Source organism: Trichomonas vaginalis, chromosome I (genome assembly GCF_026262505.1).
Source record: "Trichomonas vaginalis G3 chromosome I, whole genome shotgun sequence".
NCBI lineage: Eukaryota > Parabasalia > Trichomonadida > Trichomonadidae > Trichomonas > Trichomonas vaginalis.
The window spans coordinates 15,831,156-15,849,033 of NC_067203.1; the positions used below are offsets into that span (position 1 = coordinate 15,831,156).

The 17,878-nt window shown below is 33.1% G+C and overlaps 6 protein-coding genes across 6 annotated transcripts; 4 read left to right on the forward strand and 2 right to left on the reverse strand.

Annotated features, from left to right (window-relative positions):
- Positions 1-762: 762 nt before the first annotated feature.
- Positions 763-2,307, forward strand: TVAGG3_0993410 (RNA polymerase II transcription regulator recruiting protein; the record flags this gene model as incomplete). The annotated part of the gene is made up of 1 exon (XM_001276947.2): positions 768-1,283. The coding sequence occupies one exon, from the start codon at positions 768-770 to the stop codon at positions 1,281-1,283; it is 516 nt and encodes a 171-aa protein (XP_001276948.1).
- TVAGG3_0993420 (acylglycerol lipase protein) lies at positions 1,465-2,568 on the reverse strand (the record flags this gene model as incomplete). Its single annotated transcript, XM_001276948.2, has 1 exon — positions 1,465-2,475. The coding sequence occupies one exon, from the start codon at positions 2,473-2,475 to the stop codon at positions 1,465-1,467; it is 1,011 nt and encodes a 336-aa protein (XP_001276949.1).
- A 260-nt stretch (positions 2,569-2,828) lies between these two features.
- TVAGG3_0993430 (uncharacterized protein) lies at positions 2,829-3,246 on the forward strand (the record flags this gene model as incomplete). The annotated part of the gene is made up of 1 exon (XM_001276949.1): positions 2,829-3,161. One exon carries the CDS (start codon positions 2,829-2,831, stop codon positions 3,159-3,161), a length of 333 nt encoding a protein of 110 aa, XP_001276950.1.
- Positions 3,247-3,577: 331 nt separating this feature from the next.
- On the forward strand, positions 3,578-11,953 carry TVAGG3_0993440 (uncharacterized protein; the record flags this gene model as incomplete). Its single annotated transcript, XM_001276950.1, has 1 exon — positions 3,578-11,953. The coding sequence occupies one exon, from the start codon at positions 3,578-3,580 to the stop codon at positions 11,951-11,953; it is 8,376 nt and encodes a 2,791-aa protein (XP_001276951.1).
- Positions 11,954-12,534: 581 nt separating this feature from the next.
- On the forward strand, positions 12,535-14,766 carry TVAGG3_0993450 (uncharacterized protein; the record flags this gene model as incomplete). Its single annotated transcript, XM_001276951.1, has 1 exon — positions 12,535-14,766. The coding sequence occupies one exon, from the start codon at positions 12,535-12,537 to the stop codon at positions 14,764-14,766; it is 2,232 nt and encodes a 743-aa protein (XP_001276952.1).
- Positions 14,767-14,849: 83 nt separating this feature from the next.
- Positions 14,850-17,642, reverse strand: TVAGG3_0993460 (heteropolysaccharide binding; the record flags this gene model as incomplete). Its single annotated transcript, XM_001276952.2, has 1 exon — positions 14,850-17,642. The coding sequence occupies one exon, from the start codon at positions 17,640-17,642 to the stop codon at positions 14,850-14,852; it is 2,793 nt and encodes a 930-aa protein (XP_001276953.2).
- Positions 17,643-17,878: the final 236 nt, after the last annotated feature.

The window sequence follows — 17,878 nt, forward strand, 5'->3', positions numbered from 1 at the left end:
ATTTCACATACGTTATATTGGAAATGCAGACCAAAACGAATAAACTCTTATGCTCGGACTGATACAATGCATCTCTTTATTTTTCTAGTTATAGTTGTTCACCTAATTCCGCAAACGTGAGAACCTTCCTTTTCAAATTTGAAAGGAATACTTATTTTTAAGTTTAATAGCAGCATATATGTTTTCCTACCTATAAAAACTTTATAAAATTTATTTTATCATTACTGATTGATCAAAAAATTGAATTGAAATATTCATGAATTTTGCGAAGAAATTGATCGTTGGATATTCAATAATCAAAATCCTCATAAAATACCTCAAATTCTTAAATATTGATTTTTAAGACATATACAAGACAATTACAAATAAAATGTAATGCTTTTCTTTCAATTTGAAAACTTGAAAATTCAACTGAATTTTCGCTTCAAACAACTGGTATAGATATACTTCTTTGTCAAATTGATAAATTCACAAAAATGCAAATTGATAAAACAGCAAAAAACTTTATCTACTTATGTATTATTTTCATTGTTACAGATAAGAATAGCCCAAAATAATTTTCACTTTCAAATAATATTTCAAATATTTCCTTCAACTTAACTTCACAAAATATTTTCAATCCTTTTTCAAATATTTCGAATAAGAAGTTAAATGAATTTTTCTTTGATATTTTTATTTAAAAATGTTATTCCTCCATCCGCCTAAAATTGCATAGCACGTTGAACCAATTCAATTTTTTTTCTATTGGGCATATTTCAGAAACTTAAATGTCATCTAAAGTAGACCGCACAGTAATTCCTAAAATCAAATTCACAAGGGATGAAGATGAACGCCTTACCAATATCATTGAAAAGATTGGAACACAAGACTGGGAACTCATTGCGCATGAAATGAAGAATCGAACTCCCAGGCAATGCAGAGAACGTTGGATCAATTACATATCCCCTGGACTTAGTAATGGACCTTGGACCGCTGATGAAGATAAACTTCTTGATGAACTTTATACTGAATTCGGTTCTAGGTGGCACAAAATTGCGGAATATTTTCCTAATAGATCTGGAAACTGCATCAGAAACAGATATAAACTCAGACAAAGTCATGCCCAAAAGCAGCCTTCTGTTGAAGCCGTTTCTTCTGTAAAACCAATTATTGATCAACCGCTTTATTCAGAATTTGATGAAAAGGTTCTTCAAACAATCATATCACCTCCAACTGACACATTTATTGACCTCTTCAAATTTGACAAAAATACTATTGACGAAATTTTTGCCATGGAATTGTAGACTCCTTATGTTTGATCTCTTGCTTTTGTTTCTTACAATATCATGTTCTATGTTTGTTGTATTTAAGCTGTAAAATACATAAAAAGAGTGCTGTTTTATTCTTGAAAAAATAATGATCAACAAATTGGTAAAGAAATAAGTATTTTACAGTGCTTACAAAAATAGATATGCCTTTTTAGCATTAATTGCCTTCATTTTTCTTCTTTTCAATTAATGAAAAGTATTCGATGATTATTGGGTCTATGAAAGACTCTTTAGCATCCCATCCAGTCAAGAAAGAGACATGTCCACCTTCTTTGGTATGAACAATTGCCATGTTTTGGGATTCGTTGATTTCTTTGACTGGAAACATATATGGACGAGTAAATGGATCATCATCAGCAACTATAAATAATGTTGGTGCTTTCATCTTAGGAACTAAACCTTTTAAGTTAGTTAAATCATATAATTCTTTTCGATTTTTAAGTCCAAGACTTGAAACTGTAAAAACATCATCAAATTCGCCAATAGAATTTGTTTTTTGAGCTTTTGCTCTAAGATCTTCAGGAACAAATTGGTTTTTGCTGATCAAATGATGTAATTTAGACATAATGAATGAGAGGAAGTATTTCTTCATGATATATCCATTTAAGCACTTGTTGCAGAGATCCATATCGCATGGATTTGAAACAAGAATGACTCCATCTACTCGGCCATCTCTCGCTGAGTATTGTGCTGTTAAACAAGAGCCATACGAGTATCCAATCAAGAATATATGTGACGCTTGTGGACGAATATGTTCAATTATCTCTTGAAGATCGGTAATATCGTAATTATTATAAAATTTTGCGCTTCCTGTAAATTTCGCACCAGAGCAGCCTCTTGCATTCGCAACAACAGCTCTCCAACCATGATTTGCTACTATTGATAAAAGATTTGATACACATGGTTCTCTTGTGCCTCCACAGTAAGTATGGCATATCACAACTATCGGCATTTTGTCAGCAATTGTCTTTGGATTGAACCAATCTAAAAATGTACTTCCACCGTCAGAAAATTTGAATGGCTCGCGAACACATTCGTCATTTGGACGTGGTCTATCACGCATTCCGTAAAGAGTATGTTGGTAGTTATTAACTAGCCATGGAGTTGGTCGATAATAACGTTGAATAGTTTTCATTTGTTGCATAATTGGGGATAATTCGCCTTTCATGTTAAAAGAAACTACTGGTTTAATTCTTCTTGTCAATCTATACAAGGCATATAATAACGGGGTCAATATAATGAAAAGTAAAATAATGATCAAATACATTTATCAATGAATTCTATAAAAAAATGAAAATTTTGGGTTTAACTTGGTTCTCAAAGCTAGTTAAATAACAATACAAAGGACCAGTTTGGAAAATTTTGGTACTCAAGATATTGAATATAAAATATCGGTTTGCCATTAGCAACATTGTAAATTTTTTCCCCGTAACATAAAAAGTGACAAACATGAATTTGAAAGGGCATTGAAATTCATTTCAGAGACTATTCAAACTCATCTAACTTCATTTTTAAGTTAGAATGTCTAGCTGCCATTGCGGATGCCAAAACCAAGGATGCCCATGCGGTTCAGGATGCAATTGCCCACCAACATGTGCTTGCCATCGTGGTGGAGAATGTTGCGCTAAGAAAGGATGCACATGTGGATGCCTTCAAGGCGGAAAGTGCCATTGCCATGAGAATGGTGCAAAGTGCCAATGTGGATCTGGTTGCCAGTGTGGCTCAAAGTGCTCATGCGGTCCTGATTGCCATTGCCCACCTAACTGCGCTTGCCACAGAGGTGGTGAATGCTGCGCAAAGAAGGGATGCCAATGTGGCTGCCTTCAGGGTGGTGAATGCAACTGTGGAAAGTAAATCTTAAACTGATTTCGAGTTTGCACCGATTCTGTGAATAATAATGATTAATCACAGCACTTTGATATATTCAATCATTCAAAGATAAACACTTTTTCATGTAAATATTTATGCTGCTTTTTTAGGAATCATTTTTTTGATCTTATATGTTTCTTTCATATTTGTGCCTCACCATTATATAAAACATTAATGTATTAGACTGATTCAGCAAATTCACTTGGTTTTAACGAAATAACAAAAGATTTCGTTCCATTCATGAAAAGAAACATGTAATCCTTAGCGAAATCATTATAATTTGGGACAAACAATCAATTCAAGCAACTTCAGCATTCATCAGATGTAAAATCTTTTCTGTACGTTTGAAGAGATTTTTTCACAAAAATAGTCAATTCCTCAATCGAATTAAATTGGATTGGATGAAAAGTTCTCGGCGTTTTCTTACAAAATCACCACCGAGAAATAAGTCCGTCCCTTCATGTGAAACAAGCGCATCTCGTCAATTTGTTTCTTCCCTAAATATTTTTCATGTTGCAAGACATCCAATCGATGTTATTCTTAGAAAACAGCCTCGACCTATTACAAATCGTGGAAATCATTCAAAACCAAGAATACATTCAAAAGATAGACTTGAGCTAGCACGTGGAAAATCTGATAGACAATTTAATTTGTTTAGGACAATGTCTAAACAATTTGACGATTTAGTTTTAGTTCCAGAAGATCAAATACAACATGATAAAGAATTAATAGAGAATTTACTTCCATTTTCAAGACAATATTCAAAAGACTCGGGATTTTTCTCAAAATTTTTCCCAAAGAAAGAAGTAGAAGTTACACCGCCACTTGTTGAATCTTCTGATTCAATACTTTCTCTTCAAGAGAACAATAACGAATCTGATGAGATTGAAAAATCAATTGAAGAAGATCAAAATGAGCCAGAAAAACGTGTTATTATCGAACTTCCTACAAATCCCAGCGAAAATACATTGACAGACAATCAAAATATCGATACAACTAATGTCACCGACCAAAACAATGATAATGATAAAGACAATACTCTTATTAATTCAAACATACCTGAAATTACTGAAAATGAAAATAAGCAAATTAATTATCCAAATCAGCCTCTAAATAATACAGAGAATCAAGCAAATACTTCTAATCAAGACAATGCAAAGGATGAAAAAAGTCAAAACAATCAAAATTCTTCAAAACGAAAAAATTCCCCGAAAAAATCACGAAAGAAGTCACCCGATAAAAGCAAAGCGGATAAGGAAAGGGAAATTTCCAAAACGCTTAAAAAACAGATTAAATCAAAACTTAAATCTAAAAAATTGTCTTCTCAGCTTAACCAGCAACCTAAAACCAAAACAACTGAAAATAAGACAAAGTTGGGACTTAAGTTGATTCCAAAAGACAAAAAATTAAAGAAATTAAGATTACAAGCGAACAAACACAATAAAACAATCGAACCAACGCATCCAGAAAGATTAAGCAGTATAAAGTCAAGAAACATTACTGAATTCGAGCCAACACAAAATAACGAAACAACAAATATTGAGGAAACTTTTGTTGACTCAGGTGATTTAACTGACCTTAATATCAGTCAAATATCATCAAATCATCGTATTCCAAATATTCAGAGCTTGAATAAATTAACAGATTTGTTAAATGCAGTTAATCTTGAATATTTTGCTGCACAACAAAATCAAGAAGAATATAGCTTCCCTCATTCCAAACTATCCCAAAATGCAGACCAAAATCCTTTGTCAAATGTAAATTTCAATTTTGAGGATTCAAAAAACAGCATATTGAGAACAGAGACACACATTAGCAACAACAACTTGCCAAATAACGACATAAAAGCAGAATTTATACATGACTTTAAGCAAGATTTAGAAGAATCAAAAAATTTTATTCCTCAAATAGATTTGATTGGAGATTCATTATTCCAAAAAGACAATTACCAAGTTGATGGACCAACTTCAAATCAGAAATTCCCAGACACTGAAGATAATGAAAATAATTTTAAAATTTCTCAGAATTGGCAGTATTTTCCTGATAACGATATCCAACTAGAACAACTTAGAGATGAATTTCTTATTAATGACCAGATTGATGCTGATGATTTGGAATTAATACAAGATCTTATTAATATCGAAAATGGAGAATTTGAAGACAAGTTCAGCACTATAGAATCAACTCACATATCAGATACAGATCTTCAATCCCGTGCCGCCGATTTAATTTCAAAATATGAAGCAAAATTAGACTCCAAGATTACGTATCCACAGAATAATCAGGAACTCTATACAGATGAGACTACGAATGCACAATTTAATGAGAATATTTCAAAAGAAGGAAATCAAATTTTCTCTCAATACGATTTCTCAGACTTAGTAAGAGAACAAAAAGATTTTCTGGAACAATTAAATGCAATTCAATGTATTTTTAACTTGTCTCCTATTGAGAATGAAGATTTTTCGAAATGCAATGAAGAATTCATCTCAGATACCCATAATAATATATTCAGCAATGAAGATGACCAAATTATCACCGAAGATCAAAAAGAAATCCATTCAAATCCTGATTTTGATGAAATCCAGAAAATGCGTCAAACTCTAAATGATTTCTTGGATCAATTATCAAATCAAAATCCAGATCAACAGGATCCATGCATCAATTTATATGAATCTGAAAATATAATTTCTGATTTTCCAAAACTAGCTAATTCAGTGGATAATTTTGAAATCCCTACTATCAGCTTGAACCAAAATTCAATGAACTCCGATCAGATTTCAGAATGTAATTTTATCACATCTAATATTCATAAAATATCAGAAAATGATCAAATTATCATTGATAGTAAGCTTCAAAATACAATTCCTTTCATTGATTTCACATCCTTTGATGAAAATAGCGCCGATCAACTTAATTTCGAACAAAAGTCATCAGAAACATCAATAAAAGACGAATATTTGTCATCATTACCAGCAGTTATTGTTAAACCAGATGAATTCATTGCTACAAACAATGACTTTTATGAAGATTTCAATGAATTACAAGATTCTACCTTTAATCAACACAAATTATTCCAAGACATAGAAGAACAAATGATAGAAAATGAGAAATTTAATTCTATAGTTGCGAATATGAAGGAAATTGAAGATCAACTAATTTCATCAACAAATTCAATCAAAGATACATTTCCTATGTTGGATTTGATGAAACAACAGAACGAATTATTCAAATCTGAACTAAATGAATCGAATTCTTTTAGATCTGATAATAATGATCTCAAAGATGGAGAATTCTTCAATCATTCAACAATGAATAGACATAATTTATCATTTAAAGATAAATCAGGTAACAAAGAATTCATCAGACACATGGAAAGAAATCAATCACTAATAGATTCGTTTTCAACTGTAATAAGAGCTGTTGAGAGCAGTCTTGACATTTCAACAAGGCTTCAAAATGACTCCATTCCAAACATTAAATCCATAAATGATATAATTGTCAAAACTGAGACTATTCTTCCATTAAACAATGAAATCAAAGTTACAATTATGAAAGATAAATTTGTTAACTTCAAATTGACTGAAAACCAAGAAATCAAGGACAAATTTACTCAGATTTTGCCAAATATAGATTCACAAGAAGATGACGAATTGATTGACACATTCGCTAAGAGATTCATCATCAAAACATCAAATGAAGAACTTGACAATGAATTCCTTGAAAATTATGAAGAAATTTGTTCTTGTCTACATGAAAATGAAGAGTTGATTGATAAGTTTACCAAGAGTTATATGAACCACAAATCAAATGAAGAACTTATATATAGTTCTCAAGGAAATGAAGAAATGATTGATTTTATTACAAGAGAACTCCTGATTAATGAATCACTTGAAAATGATGAAGAAAACAAGGCTAGTTTCACCAATACATTTCTCCAAGAAAGTGATGAATTGATTGACAAGTACACAAAACAATTCATGAACAACAAATCAGATGAAACTGAAGAGGAGATTAAAGATAATTTCATTATTTCTAAAGCATATGAAAATAATGAAATTCAAGATAAGTTTGCTTCAGTAATGATGAACAATAATATTTCTGGGTTTAATAATTCGAAGCCTTATACTTCAAATGAAATAATCTCATCTGAAAATAATTATGAGTTTGAAAAGATTTTCAAGTCACTAGAAAACAATGAAATCCAAGATAAATTTGCAAATCAATTTATCAATTATGATTCACAAGAAGATGAAGAAATGATTGATAAATTTGCAGAGATTTTGATGAATTCTTTATCAAACCAAAACGAAGAGATTGTTGATCAAGTTACATTATGTTTATCTCAAAACGAATTCGATGAACAATTGATGAAAGAAAACAATTTAGCTAAGCAAAAGAAGATCATTTCAAGGGAAATTAACTTGAATGAAGAGGAAGATGAAGATGAAAGTCATAATATTGTCATTAGAAATATTGATTATATCTACAAACCTGATAAAGAAGAATTCCAAAAAACATTTTTATCAGAGTTCAATGTTTCAGAAGGAAACCATCAATTCATTGATGAATTCTGCAATAATAGCTTGCGTAGTGATACATTCGAAATCTCGAGAATTAATGAAGAGAGCATAATTGATGAATTTTCAAAAGAAAAACAGAGCTATTTAATCAATGATGAAGATAATTACATCATTGATCAAAACAATTCATTAAATAACACTAAGAGCTTTGATGATGAAATTCAGGTTAAATTTACAAATAGTGCCAATGATGTTATGTTATCGAATAATTCTCATTATCAAGACATTAGTTATGAAAAATCTCAGCATCAGTTTGATAATGAAGAACTTCCAGTTTCATATCAGACGAATTTAGTTTCAAATGACAAAAACATCAGAGATAATTATATTAATAATGAAAACATGTTGACTTCTAACAATAATTTCATTCAAATTCAAAATGTCAAAGAAAATGAATTATTAGAGAGCCAAAATAATGAAATTGATAATTCTCAGAATTACCATAATATTCGTAGTCGCAGTATTTCAAATGAATCATTATCATCATCAAATCAAACAAAAATTAATTCATCAGAATTTAATATTTCAAATCAAAACATATTCAATATATCTGACATTAATCTTATTGATCATTGCGAAATGAATTTCAGTGACATTACAAATTCCGAGTTTATTGAGTGCAGAATTAAACAAATTGATGAAGAAAAAGAAGATAATTCAGAGGAAGAAGAGGAAGATATTGTTGATTATTGCTCAAATATTCAGATTCCAGTTATTGAAACAGAAATTAAAGATGAAACTAATAAAACAAATCAAAACAATTTATACAATCCACAAAATGAAGAAGAGTTCATTGATAATACCTCAAACAAAGCATTTGAAATCTCTCCATCATTAAAGTCAATTCTTTCATTTGTCAAAGATGAAACACCAAACAACAAAACGCAAAATGAACACGGATTCATTGACAATTTCACAAACGAAGGATTTACAGATAAATTTGTTAATAACTATGCCTTTGAAGATAAAATACATAATCAGTCATTTATTTCTAAAGGAAGTAATGATTTAGAAATTATCTCAAATAGCATTATAAGATTTGATAAAACAGATATCAAAGATAAGTCATCAAGAAATATACATCTTGACGAAATTTCCTCAAATATCAAAACAAACTACACAATTTATAATATTTCAGAAAGAAATATTGTTAATGACAATTTATTCTTTGATTCTTCAGCCAATGAATTATCTTTTAATGAAGAAGGAAAAGTTCCATCAAATAATGGAGATTCTGACATCTCATTATTTGTTGATTCATCTATCAACGAAATATTTTCAAATGAAGAAAATAATAATCCATCAAATGTGCAATCACGCGATATCTCAATCATTGATAATTCAAATCAATCAGAACATATTGATATATTTAATCTACAAAACAATCAAAACATTTTATCAGAAATTCTTCCAAATGAATTCAATTTATCAAATCAAAATGATTTTGTTAATAAATTCTGTTACTTTGGAAATTGCAATTTCTTTGCTTTTGATCCAGATGAACAAATGACAGATAGCTCTAATGATAAAGTAGATCCTTATCATCAGTATTTTGTTGCTTTCTCTGATGAATATTTCTTTGATCCATATGCAAAAACTGCTGTTTCTTCTAATTCAGAATTTATTTTTGATACACAAAATATTATTGATCCATATGCAAAAACTGCTGTTTCTTCTAATTCAGAAATTAGTTTTGATGCACAAAATGTTATTGATATGGAATCATTAATAAACCCAAGCAATTCTTTGGTAAACTTAGAAGTATTGAATAGATTGGAAAGAAACCAAGATTTAATTCTTAAATTAGCAGAAAATCTAACATATTATCCATCATCAGCTGAACTTTTAGGAACAGCAATCTTAAATGACACAAACATTATGGATGAAGATGATATTTATATTGATAATTGCAATATTAAAAATCAACAAAGGAATTTCAAAGCAGATCTTATTCATTCCTTGACAAATGCTCAACAACAAGATAATGATCTAAGAATTACTCCAATGATTATTGATTTGAATCAAAATAATCTTTCAAAATTCCAAATTTTGGACAAAAGTTATAAAACCAATGATTTCAATGACGAAAACAATCAAAGTATTGAGAATTATTTGCTTAATAACCTCAATTTCAACGATATACAGGATTGGTGCCAAATCAGATTCAATAATTCTCCAATTTATATTAAGAACAATGATATCGTAGTATCTGATGAAACAATAGATGAAGAAGAGTTCCAATTTGAAGAAAGAAGTCCTCCAAAGCCTTCAGGCCTTTCTACAGATATAGAAAAAGAAACCCCACATATTAAATTCGGAGAAAATGTTTCTCCAGTCAAAAACTTTTGGGAATCAATTCAAAAAACAACATCAAAGAAATCTCAAAAAGTTCCACCACCTCTTTTAATCAACAACTCTCCACTTTCTCCTACTAAAAAGGCTCCTCCGTTGCAAACGAAAATTTCCCAAATTCCAGCACCGTTTTTAGAGACAAAAATTTCTCAATTTACTCCTCCAAGAATTGCAATTCCTTCTTTTATTGCATCTCCTATGATTAGGGAGAAGACAACTCCTAAACTAGAGAAGCCATTGATAAATCATTTGGACGTCTTCGAAGAATTGTTTCCAATAGAGAAAACAAACAATGAATTTCCAAAATCACACAAAATTCCAAAAGAAAAACTTGATTTTGGGGAATCAACAAAAGAAGAATTTAATGCAGAATATTACGAAAAAACTCTTGAAACTAAAAAAGAAACAAAAAGAAAGAAGAGAACAAAAACCAAAAAATCTCCAATCAAAAACAGAGAAATTAATCAAACTTTAGTTAATGATAGAATTTCACAGACATCAAACAAAGAACTACTTGATAATCTTAAGAAAATAGAACAAGATTCTAACGCCGAACTACTTATTGAACTAAATAAGATCGAAGAAACTTCAATCAAAGAATTAGTTGATAATGAAGAAATTATAAATGAAACAGAGATTCCACGTTTGGAAAACATTTTTACACCTCAAAAACAGAAATCAATCCAATCAAAATCAATGAATGAAGCTGATCAATCATCAATAAGTTTCCAGACTTTCTTTTCTTCAACTGCTTTTCCAATATCTAGAAGAAATCCAGTTGTCAACAAATTGTTTAAACTCATTATTCCGGAGATCAGAGAATTGGAAAATCCAGCTGAAGTTGGAAAGTTTGTATTAGATTTATCAAGAGAATTCATGACAACAAACTTAGTTCCATTGACACAAGAAAGAATCGATTCAACAATCATTTATTCTTTCGAACTAATTTCGAACAAAACCATTTTCTCAAAAATTTTGGCAAATGGATCATTAAATATTGAAAACTCAACATTTAACATCCAAGAAACACCAATAAATAATAAGAAGGATAGTATCATAATAGGAAAGAAATCATTTAAATTTCCAACACAACTAATTCTTGATGATGTTATGACAAATATAAAATCAGTTCAAACAAATTCTCCTGACTTTGTTTTAACAAAAATTTTGAAATTACTTTCATCAACTGATAGAATAGAAGATTGCATATACTCTCCTGATATGATACTTGCAACAACATTGCTATCTTTTGAAGGAATTGACAATGAAACAGTACGTTCTATTTATGATATTTTAGTTTCTCAAAATTATTGGAATTATTTCTTGAGAATTTTGATTTGCGAAGAAATTTCTTCAGCCACAGAACCATTTATGAGTTTAACACTTAGTAATTCAATCTTAGTTAAACTTCTACAAACATTTATTGCAGAAATTGATGAAGATGAGGATTATTTAGAAAATGAAAAAATCATTCATTTATTGAGATCAGTTTTCATCATATCAAATTTGATTTACAAAGAAAATGTTGCCAGTATTAAGGCATTGGCTAATTTCCTCAATTTGGCTAATTTAGAGAAGATAAATAATCAAAATCTATTTAATATGATTGATAATTGGATTACCATGCCAATTGTTTTGAAGAAAGAACATGAAGTTTCAGTTGATGTTGCAGCCATTAATCATTTCATTCTTGGCAACGCTGATAAAGTTTTCAATGAAATTTCCACATTCATTAATATGAAAAGAGAAGATCATCCACTCGTTTTTTCTGTTTACCAGAATTTAAGATACATTCTTGTGAACGATTATGATATTAACTGTCCGTTTGCTATTCATTTATAATTCAATTAATGTTTTATTTATATAAATACCTGTTTGTTATTTTGTTTATTCAATATGTATTTTTAGTATTTTTTAAGATTCTGCATATTTGACAATACAAAATCTTTTTCTTTCAAATTAATTGACATTCATCTGCTGAGATTTATGACAGTTTGATCAAAATTGTATTTTTCTCAAATTTTAATGGCTTTCTTTGTTTTCTTATTTAAATTTGAGTGCTAACGATAAGATTGAATGCAATTCTGTGTGTAATCCGGATCCTATTTTAAGGCTAATATTTTTTATGTGGTTGAATACTTTATTATCTGAGTAATTTCCTCTTATTTTTACTTGCATATAATGATAAAAGAGGTGTTACTTACTCAGATGATAAGGCAATTCTTAAATCTGCTCCGAAGGAACTCAGTGGAGAATATACAATTCTCCCTGAGTGTACTACAATTCAAGGCGGAGAAAGAATTGAATTAAGTCCATTCTACTTATGCAGAAATACAATTACATCTATTATATTTGGCAAAGGGAGTCTTTTGACATCACTTTGTTATGGATGTTTCCAAGATTCAGCCTTAGTTACAGTAGATATGAGCGAATGCACAAAATTATTAAAATTAAGCGATAGAGCATTTTATTATTGTCAAAAGTTACAATCAATAATAATGCCACCTTGCATCACAGCTCTTGGAAAAGGTTGTTTCGTTCGTACTACATCTCTCAAAAGAATTGATTTTCCTGACTCTCTTGAAACCATACCTGGTTGGGATAGCATTGATTCAAGTGTGTTTCCTTGGTCCGGAGTTGAAGAGGTTTCAATAGTTAAAAATTCAAATCTAACTAGTATTGGTTCAGATGCGTTTCAATCTGCACATTTAAAATATTTTACAATTCCTTCGAAATTGAGGGTGCTAGATGGATCAGTTCTCATAGGTTGTCCAATTATTAGTATTACTGTTGATGAGAGAAACCCATATTTCAAAACAGACGGAACTTCTATTTTTTCTGGATCAGATTTCTCAACACTTTTATATGTGAGCTCAGCCTTCGAAGGAACATACAATGTTCCATCATTTATTAAAACAATTGGATATTCTGCTTTGCGAAATACGAAAGCAAATAAAATTGTTTTAACATCAAATGTAACAACACTTAAAAATTGGTGCTTTGCTGGTACTAAAATAACTGAATTTGTTTTTCCGGATCAAATAACATCAATTGGATCCTGGATATTTGGATATTGTGATAAGTTAGTTTCAGTAACATTAAATGAAAATATGACAAAAATTACTTCGAATATGTTTTCCTATTGTTCTTCTCTGAAAAGCGTCAACATTTCATCAAATTTGACATCAATAGGTGCTGAAGCTTTCTCTGGATGCGTTTCACTTAAATCAATAACGCTTCCTAAAACATTGACAGAGCTTGGTGATGGAGCATTCAGCAATACTGGTGAAATTAAAATCACTTCTTTGAGTCCATATTTTTATTCAGAAAACTTCCTTATGTACAAAGACAATAAAGAAACATTGATTTTATACACAGGCTCAAATACTGACAATGATATTTCGATTATAAGTGACTGCAAAAGTATTGGTGCTCTCACATTTAATAACAAAAAGCTTCGAGATGTTACTTTCCAGAGCGAAGATGCTGAAATCAACATCTCTATTGGAAATCAGGCCTTTCAATCTTCTACTATTAGATCCATTATTTTCCCACCTGGATTAATATCAATCGGGAAAAATGCATTCGAAGGTTGTGGATCTCTGAAGAATGTTACATTCAAAGGGAACAAAATAAAATCCATTCCTAACTACTGTTTTAATAACAACCAAAATCTTGAACACATCACACTCCCTTCATCTATTGAGATTATTGGTGAGTATGCTTTCGCGAACTGCCCACTCATTGGAGATATTGGCATCTCAGGCATGACCAACCTGATTTCTATTGGTGCATATGCATTCTACTATAGTGGTCTAAGTTCAGCGAATCTTGCAAACAGTGGCTGCACAGTTGACATCAAGTGCTTCATGGGCTCATCAATCAGTGAACTCACAATTAGCTCCTCTATTCCTCAGCAGCTCTGTCAGTACTGTGTATCTCTTGAAAAACTCACTCTGAAGATTGGAGTTTCAGTGATCGGTCCATATGCATTTGATGGCTGCACATCTCTCCAAGGATTCACAATTCCTAGTACTCTTACAAGCATCCAAAGTTTTGCATTCCAGACCTGCACTTCTCTTTCCACTGTCTACATGAGTGGCGAATGCACCCTATCTAGAGTTGATGGTGGCTGTTTCTACGAATGCTTCAGTCTCACAGAAATCATATTGCCTCCATCAGATCAAAGATATCGTTTTGAGAACGGCGCACTCACAGACTACGATCAAACCAATCTCATTGTCTTCCTTCCTTACAGTGGAGTCAAGAACTTCATTGTTCCTATGACGATGAGAACGATTGGTCAATGTGCTTTCATGGGCAGTCCATCACTTATCAGAGTTTTCTTCAACGGCAACAATATCCAGACTATTGACTACCAAGCATTCAAAGACTGCAAAAACCTCAATCTCGTCTTCTTCTCATCATCCAGCATCAAAACTATCGGCGACCAAGCTTTTGATGGCTGCAGTCTTCTTCGCAAGTGCGGTTCTTTCTCAGCTCCATCAAATGCTCAGAAGATCATCATTGAGCAAGGTAAGATTCCTTCGATTGCATTCCAAGATGATTGTGGTTTAATGATTTCATGCAAATATATCCAACATCCCGAAATTTCATCCTCATATCTATATCCTTTCATATCTCTATTCATGTAATAAAAAATGTTTGTAATATCTTTTCAAAATAAATAAATAAATAAAAAGAGATCATTTTTACTTAAAAATGAGCATTATAATAATTATATTCTGTGAGAATCACGGACAAGCTGCATTACGTGATTGTTGAGCTTATCGTTTGCGATAAGATCTTCGAGCTTGTATGGGTAGCGATAACGCCACTTGTGATTTGGATCAGCAGGTATGTTGATTCTTTCAGCGTCAGCTGACTGGAGTCTCAACTCTGGGAATATTGAAGTGATATCCTGGAGGAGGAATATTGCCCACATTGAGTTAGACCAGATGTTCTGCTTGAGTATATCTTCCTGAACTTCGCAAGATAGTGTCTCTGGGCATGCATCATGCCTGAGGAGGACGTTGTACCAGAAGTTCTCTCTTGTTGCCTTTGTCTCCTCCCACCATCCGCGGAGTGAAGATGTATCGTGTGTTGATGGGCAAGCAACGGACAGATATCCGAACTTGTGGAAGTCATCGAAATCTTCCTCTGGTATCTTAGACATTCTCTGGACGTGGAGTGAGAGAATTGCAGATTCATCGATAGCTCTTATGATTCCAGCTGTGATCTGTCCGAGATCTTCGCCGCAGATGAGCATCTTTGTAGCATTCTTGAGGACGTTGAGCTTTGGCTGAGCCTTCTGGACCCAGAGATCTGTCATCCTCTCGTAGAAGAACTTATGAGCTTCTTCCTTGACACGCTGCTTGAGGCCTTCGTCGAGTTCGTTCCATGATGATGAGACATAGACAACAGGACCTTCTTTCGTTGGTTCGACGTGATCCTTGAGGACTTCTGTTCTCATGTGGAAGAATCCTTTCCTCTCTGGGTCTTCAATGAGGATGACATTTCCGATGAGCTGGAAGAGGCAGCATCTATAGTGTTCACGCTTCTCTTCAGAGAGTGTCTTGTCATTGTCGAGAGCTTGGGCAACATTCTTCTCGTTATCGAACTCTGGCTTGAATTCGTAGTAGTCATCTTTTGCATCCCAACCTTTGTTGTTGAAATACTTGTGAGAAACGAATTCTGCATCTTCGTGGAATTTCTCACAGAGGATGTGCCATCTGACGTATGGCTTTGTGAGTCTTTCGATATCCCAGAAGCCCATTCCGTTGAGTTCATCGCGCGAGAATGGGACTGATGGGAAGAAGTGTCCGAGGAGACCTCTTACGCATGTTTCGCGTGGGACCTCCCAAATTCTGAAGAATCCGAGGATGTGGTCAACTCTGAGCTGATGGTAGAGTTCTGCCATTCTTGTGAGCCTTGAGCGCCACCATGAGAATCCATCTTTCTCCATCGCTTCCCAGTCGTATGTTGGGAATCCCCAGTTCTGTCCATCAGATGAGAAGTCATCAGGAGGAGCACCAGCGCACATGTGGAGTCTGAAGAGCTGTGGAAATGCCCAGCACTCGACTGAATTGATGTTGACACCGATTGGGAGGTCACCCTTGAGTGCAACATGGTTCTTTGTTGCATAGTCGTATGACTCTTTGAACTGCTTGTCTGCGACGTACTGAATCCAGTAGATTTCGAGCAAATCATTCTTTTTCTGCTCGCAGACTTGTTCGAGCTCGGCTGGTGTGATTGTTGAATACTTTGGCCACTTGCGGAACTCTGTTGTCTTGTACTCATCTCTGAGGAGGCAGAAGAGGGCGTATGGTTTGAGCCATGATCCATTCTTCTTGAGGAACTGTTCAAGGCCATCTTTGACGAAATTATCCTTCTCAAGCTTGAAAATTTCCTTGAGATACTTCATCTTGAATGCGAATACTTCTGGATACTCAACTTGCTCGAACTTCTCGAATCTCTCTTTGGCTTCGACAATTTCCTTCTTCATTGCTGCTGGGATCTTGTCTGTGATAGCGAGTAGGTCGATGTAAACAGGATGAAGAGCGAAGCAAGATACCTGGCGGTATGGGTAAGAGTCACACCATTCTCCTTTCTCTGTTGTATCATTGATTGGAAGTAACTGTATGAGAGAAGCACCCATCTTGTTGCAAGCATCGACACATTTCTTGAGGTCTGTGTAAGATCCTATGCCCTGAGAATCGTTTGTTCTAAGAGAGAAGAGAGGAACGTATATTCCCATTCCCTTAAACAAGTCTTTGTTTGGACTGACGAACCAGTCTTGGATATAGTTGATAACCTTTCCGTCTGACAAAACTGGGACTGGGCAAACTCTGTTCTCACACTCTTCCCAGATGAATGTGCTATTATCTTTGTTCTCAATGACGTACTTATACTCGAATGGGAATGAAGATTTTGCAAAAACTTTGTTTCCTGCCCAAGCAGGGAAGCATCCATCTGCAAGAACTAATGAATTCTTTGGATCCCAGTTTCCGAGCTCTGGAACGTTTCCGACGATTCTGAGAACCTGATTTGGTCTTACATATGGGCAGTTTGTCGCGAAATATGTTTGTATTGCGTCTCCTGTCTGCTTGACAGTGATTGGTTCGCTCTTGACTGGACTTTCTCTTGAGTTGATTGCACCGACAAATGTTGCGCGGCTGAATGCGTCAAGGACGTTGTCTCTCCAGTGGAAGTGGTCTTCGATGTTGATGATGCAGTTTTCGTTGATCTCTCCTAAGACAAGCTTGTGGTTCTGCTCTGGTTCCCACTGTTTGTTGTCGCCATTAGAAATGATATATTTGTACTCGACGATTCTTGGATCTTTCGACTTTTGTAGTTCAACATCGACTGTCCAGTAGTCTAAGTTCTGCTCGAAGTGCATCTTTATCGACTTTTCTGAGTCCCAGTTTCCTAATTCAGGGATGTTGCCTGAAACGAAGACTTCTTGACCGAATGTTGTAGACACTCTGACGTGGAAGTGTACAATTACTCCATTTGATGAGATAAAGTTCATGTATTTGTCTTTCTTTGATGAAAAATGAAGTTAATTTTTTTTTAATAATCCTTTCAATATTTATATCAACAGAATCAAAATTGTGAGAAGTGGAGAAATCGATAAAAGCTTCTTCTCATAATCATACATACTGCTTTATCACAACACTGTCTTTTTATTATATTGAGAACCTTCAGGCTTCTTATGAACTCAAATCTTTTTCTGTGAAAATGACCCGAACGCCCAAAACTCGATGA